Genomic DNA, 6,000 nt, shown 5'->3' with positions numbered 1-6,000 from the left:
ACGCCGCGGCCGGAAGCGCCTGAGCCGGCGGCGACGCCGCCGCCGGCTCCGGAAGTGCTCAGCGCCCCCAGCGCCAGTCCTCCCGCCGCCGCCGCCTCGGCAGACAGGGCCCGGCGAGCTCGCGCCCGGCTCCGCCTCTGCCTCCGCGGCGGCTGCGCGCCAACCGGGCTGCTCCGGGCCGGGACCCCGCTTTCCGCCCGACGGCGTCCCACGACCCCCGAGCCGCCCCAGCGCGGAACCCCGAATCGGCCTGCAGCCGCCACTAGGCGGGACGCTGAGGAGAAGGCGCGGGAGAGGCCGGAGCGCGCACACGCAGCGTCCTCGGCGGGGCCCGAAGGCAGCCTACCTCGCCGGCAGCTCGGGCCGGGCTCGCAGCGCCCCAGTCCGGAGGGGCGGCGCCGTGGGGGCTCGCTGCCCAGCCCTCACCGGCCGGCAGCGGGCAGAGCCGACCTTCCCAGCCCGGACCCTGGCTGCTGCCCGAGTTCGCCCGAGCTGAGAGCGGCTGGACGCTGCGGGGACGTTGCGGCTCAGAGGCAGAGCTCCGCCGCCCACCCGGCTCGGCCCTTAGGCTGCGCTCGCCTCAGCGGCTCCGCTGTCACGGATTTGTGTTTAGTAAATGTGGGGTTAGGGTCCCGACTAGCTGTGTAATCTGATCACGTTACTTCACTTAAAAACTTTGATTCGACCCCCGGTACAACAATTCCAAAAAACAAAAACCTTTGAATTGCCTCCTTTTTTTAGGGTAGAGTCCAAAAGAAAAAAAAATTTTTTTCTTCTGTTCTGAGTTGTGATGGTGCAGGCCTGTAATCTCAGAACTCTGGGAAGCTGAGGCAGGAGGATAAATTTGAAGGTAAATTGTGAACTCAAGGAGCAGTTTGGTGAGATCCTGTTTCAAGAATTAAAAGAGACTGGAGATGTTGCTCAGTGCAGAGGTTCTGGATTCAATCCCCAGTAGTTTTTCTTCCCAGTACTGGGGATGGAACGGAGGAGCGCTTTGCCACTAAGCTACACCCGCAGTCCTTTGTAGATTTTATTTTGAGCCAAGGTCTAAATCACCTTTACCTTTCAATCCTTCTGCCTAAGCCTCCAGAATAGGGGGCATTACAAGTGTGTTTAGAGTCCGATTTTTTTTTTTTTTTTTTTTTTTTTTTGCTTTTTGAGACGGTCTCGCTATGTAGCCCAGGCTGGCCTTGAACTCTTGGTGATCCTCTGCCTTAGCCTCCCAAGCGCTGGGATTACAGGCGCGCGCCCCACTCCCGGCTAGTAGTACGGAATTCTTACAGCGCTGTGCGAGCTCTCGGCTGGGCTGGCCTGGCCCGTGTCTTTTCAGCTTGGTTCCTGACCTCTCTTTGCTCCTTGTAGCTACAATAGCATCCCGTGGGTTTTTTGTTTTTTGGTACCAGGGATCGAACTCGGGACCTTGCGCTTGAGAGGCAGGCGCTGGAACCACTGAGCTAAATCCCCGGCCCTGCCGTGGGTTCTTAAACCACGGAGTTGCTCGGAGTGCTGAGGCCGAAGGTCTCACTGTCCCCCATCCCTGAAGTCCACCCCGTCATCCAACCGTGGGGCCGCAGAGCACATGGCAGCGGCGGCACAGCAGGCTGACCGTGACAGCAGCCGCTTTGTGCTCCAGGTCGGACACAGATTTTCATTCTCTTAAAGGCCAAATGAGAGTGTGCGTTTTATTTTTTGTTTTGTTTTTTGAACCAGAGATCGAACTCAGGACCTTGGGCCTGCAAGGCAGGCACGGCGCCACTAAACTAAATCCCCGGCCCTTGAGTGTGTTTTGAGGGCGCCAATTCAACTTAGAATGTTCCAGAAAAACCCATCAGCAGTGGAAGTCCTGTCCCGAGGGAGGCAGCGGCCCAAGTCGGCTCCCTGACCCGACGCCTTCCGCGAAGGTTCTGTACACTCACCTTAAATATAAAATGCTCCAGCTCACAGTAGTTAGATCAGTCCTAAAATCTACATGACTTGTGAAATTCGGTTTCTAAGTCTGTTATGTAAACAAAAAAAATCACAACTCACACTGACGTTTTGCACAATCTAATGCCGGTTGGTTCACACTGACAAGACTGAAACGGTAACGCTCTGTACTTCGTACAATAACTAAAACGTAAGCACAAAATATTCCAGGTCATAAATAGAACCTTTACACATTCAAAATATAGTACATATGTATAAAATCTCTCCAATGAAATACCAGACTACACTTTTCACTATAAATTATATATTTCAATACAGAAGTGCATTTTTCTAACTTGTTAAATTTCAGATATAACTTGCATGGTGATAGCTTGAAGAATAATTTTATATACTGAGATTTTTAGTAATCAATCATAACCAGTAAGTCAATGGAAGGGCATGACTAGCATAATACAAAGGAAAATGTCTCAGTTATGGCAAAAGTACCATTTGGAGGAATATACAGTGTTTCTAGATAGATGGTGATATTAGAGATAAAGTGAAGATGTTAGATTTGGAACATATTGGTGTCTTCAGTATCAACTCTAGAGCAATACAGGCCAAAGTGAGGGGTTTCAATAGGGTCAAAATACTAGATCACCACCCATTTCATTGTTTATAAAAATGACATTACTAAGGAGAGTAAGGGAGGATGGAGGGAGAAAGGGACAAGAAAAAAAGTAAAAATAGAAAAAACTGAAAAGCTTTTGTACATAGGGAGGGGAGGGCGCTTGAGGGTACGAATGGGATAAAATAAAATTTATTTTAAAAATGACATTAGCAGCATTCTTCTAAGGACAAAAATTTTGTTTTTTGAGACAAAGTCTCGCTATGCAATTCAGGCTGGCCTTGAACTCACTATGTAGCCCAGGCTGGCCTCAAACTCATGGTGATCCTCCTGCCTCAGCCTCCCCAAGTGCTAGTATTACAGGCATGCGCCACGACCACCACCCCTGGCCCATTAAAATGTTTAAGTACCTCAAAAGTTAATAAATATACCAAGTCTCGGTATCCTGAATCTTTTGTATAAATTGACCTCCACTTTATATACCTTAAAATATGGTCTTTATATGAAAAGCTGGACTAACAAATAACAATGGTAAAAGAGACAAAACTGAAGACATGTATTCCTCTGTTCAAAGAAAAGTTATGGTGATGCCCTAGAATACTCGCTAAGTGCTAAAAGGGCAGGTCCTGTTCAATGTTTAATACCATGCTGGTGCTTGCTTACTGTATAATTTTTGGCCAGATTTACTAGTTATTTAAGAAGTTACTTTTTTAGGGGGGGTACTGGGGATCAAACTCAGGACCTTGCGCTTGTGAGGCAGGCAAGGTGCCACTGAGCTAATTCCTCGGCCCCATTTAAGGAGAAGTTACTTAATAACTGAACTATTTAAGGAGATGTTTAGGTAATTTTAAAGTAATATGAGAAAATGTATGCTTTCCTGAAAGTTGAAATATGTATATAATTCTAAAGTCCTTAGTGTAATTTCTTCTCAAATTTATATAATCTTCCAGTAAATCATACACATTAAGATCTGTTATAAGAGTGCTTACTTTCAGAAAAGATATTTGCTCTGTAGTTTACAAGGAACTTGGCTTGTGAATGTAAATATAAATGAATCTATATTCACATCCTATTTCCATATACCCCATGCCCTATATTGACTTTCACAGAGTATTTTTGTATCAAATTTTATCCTTAAATGAAGCTTGCAACTGGGGTGAGGCAGAGAAATGTATAATTACATTAAAATGGGTCAATGTATGTAGATGGGGTATGTTACAATTCAGTTGCTACTGATCCACTGATACTTATTGTCTGTTTCTTCTTTCTGAATTCTTTGTTCTTCTCTGTGGTTAGCGGCAGTCCAAAATGTTATTTTTTTGAGTACTTGCTGTAGAAGTTTAGGAGGTAATAGAGATATCTGATTTTTCAAAATGATAGCATTTTTACCAATGCAGTCAAGGCATGACCTGTAAAAAAAAATAATAGAATTATTAGTTTTTGAATCCAAAGTTATAATACAAAATATTTATAGAATCCCCTCCCTTCCAGTGCTGAGGATGGAAATCAGGGCCTCCTTACTTCTGGCAAGCACTCTACCACTGAACTAAACCCCCAGCCCTCCCTAAGTATTCTTAAAAATAAAAATAATTATACAAAGTTTACACAACAATGTACTTCCTTTGTGTTGTCTGGAACGTGAGAAGAGTTTTCTTAGAGCTACAATAATCATGTATTTTTACTGCACAGAGTGTATCAGAGTGAAGTCCAATGGAAACAAAGTACCGCTTACCATGCATAATAGTCTTTTATTGAAAAGATGCAGCCTTAATTTGAAAGCAGATCAGTCTATCCCAGATCCTCTTCCACACATCCTCCCGAGCAACCCAATGCCTATTTCCCCTTCTCCAGGAATTTATTTTCTGTCACCTCAGGATGAAGTATCTGACATCCATCTTTACACTAGGTAACCAGTCCACCCTGATCCTCTGCCAGTGCCTGTGCTGGGGCTGCACATGGGGCTTACGCTGGAGGGCAGAGCAGTCTTGGACAGGCGGAGCCGCAACATGGGAATAGCCAAAAGACCACTTGGTTTCCACTCTTCAGCGGCCTGGTGTTCATCTTCCCCCTTTAATCTCACTTTAGGGTAGTAATTTCCAAATACCACTCCCTTTTTATCTGATGCTACTCTAAGATGGGTTTGTGCTTTAAAACCAGAAACAACTTAAGAATTATCCAAAAAGTCTATTCCAACTGCTAAACTTTGATTTTTTTTTTTTTTGGTACTGGGGATCGAACTCGGGTCCTTGCGCTTGCGCAGCAGGCAGCGAAACCACTGAGCTAAATCCCCAGCCTGCTAAACTTTAATTTTAAAATAGAAGTAAATCTTTTACTAGACAGCTCATTTCCACCAGTATTGGGCATCAACCCTGGGTTTCTCAAATGCTAGACAAATACCCTACCACTGAGCAACACCCCCATTTCCTTGTGTTTTAGTTGTCATCTTTACAACCATTTATTCATACTCTATAGATGTTTACACTCTTCCATACTTTAAATTAATTTTATTGGTACATTTAAGGTATATAATATAATGACATTCATCATTGGAAATTTACACCTTTACATAATCTCTCTTGGTTCTTATTTTTCACCCTTGCCCAGCCCTCCCTTCAACCCCTCCATCCCTCCATATTTACAAAGACTGTTTCCATTTTTTCATTTTCTCATATTAATTCCATTCCCTTCTTTCCTTTCCCCTACGCCTCCTACTTCCCCTTCGCCCCTTTTCTTCCTATTTCACATTGTCTATTATACCTTTTAGTCCTTATTTACACTTTCAGTTCCTCACACTAGAGAAACTATTTGGTATTTACACATGTGTCCTATTTATTTCACTTAAGAGTATCGCCTCAATGTGCATCCATTTAGCTATAAATGTCTCTAATTTCTCATTTTTTATGGCTGAGTAGTACTCCATTTGATAAGAAAAATCACATTTTCTTTATCCAGTCTCCAGTTGATGGGCATTTGGGCTGTTTCCAAGTTTTAGCTATTACAGATTGTGCTGCTGTGAACATGGGTGCACATATATCACTGTGGTATGATTCTTTTAATTCTTCGGGGATGATACCCACCAGGGGAATAGCTGGGTCAAATGGGACTTCCAGTCCTAGTTCTTTGAGGTATCTCCACACTGATTTCCACAGTGCTTGCACCAGTCTACACTCCCACCAGCAGTGGACCAGGGTTCCCCTTTCCCCACAGCCCCACCAGCATTTGTTATTGGTTGATTTCATGACAGCAGCCATTCTTTCTGGTGTAAGGTGGAATCTCAGCGTTGTTTTCATTTGCATCTCTCGAATGACCAGTGATGTTGAACATTTTTTTCATGTATTTATTTGCTATTTCTACTTCTTTGTCTGAGAAATGTCTGTTCATTTCAGATGCCCATTTTTGGATTGGGTCTTAAAATTTGGGAGGTCTGATCTTTTTAAGTTCTTTATAGATTTGAGATAGTAGACCTT

The 6,000-nt window shown here is 44.2% G+C and overlaps 1 protein-coding gene across 7 annotated transcripts in view; it reads right to left on the bottom strand.

The window, feature by feature from the left end:
- Positions 1-2,030: 2,030 nt before the first annotated feature.
- Positions 2,031-6,000, bottom strand: part of Klhdc1 (kelch domain containing 1) — a 94,159-nt gene continuing 90,189 nt past the window's right edge. For all 7 annotated transcript variants that reach the window (XM_087208069.1, XM_021262622.2, XM_087208068.1 and 4 more), the window contains one exon: positions 2,031-3,942. In XM_087208069.1, the coding sequence (XP_087064195.1) occupies positions 3,756-3,942 (187 nt within the window). In that variant the 3' untranslated portion in view covers positions 2,031-3,755. The remainder of the gene's footprint in view (positions 3,943-6,000) is intronic.

This window comes from Heterocephalus glaber, unplaced genomic scaffold (genome assembly GCF_053883595.1).
Source record: "Heterocephalus glaber isolate CG9 unplaced genomic scaffold, H.glaber_assembly_v1.0 deba00000901, whole genome shotgun sequence".
Classification (NCBI taxonomy): Eukaryota; Metazoa; Chordata; class Mammalia; order Rodentia; family Bathyergidae; genus Heterocephalus; species Heterocephalus glaber.
This window is presented reverse-complemented; position numbering and strand designations above follow the sequence as displayed.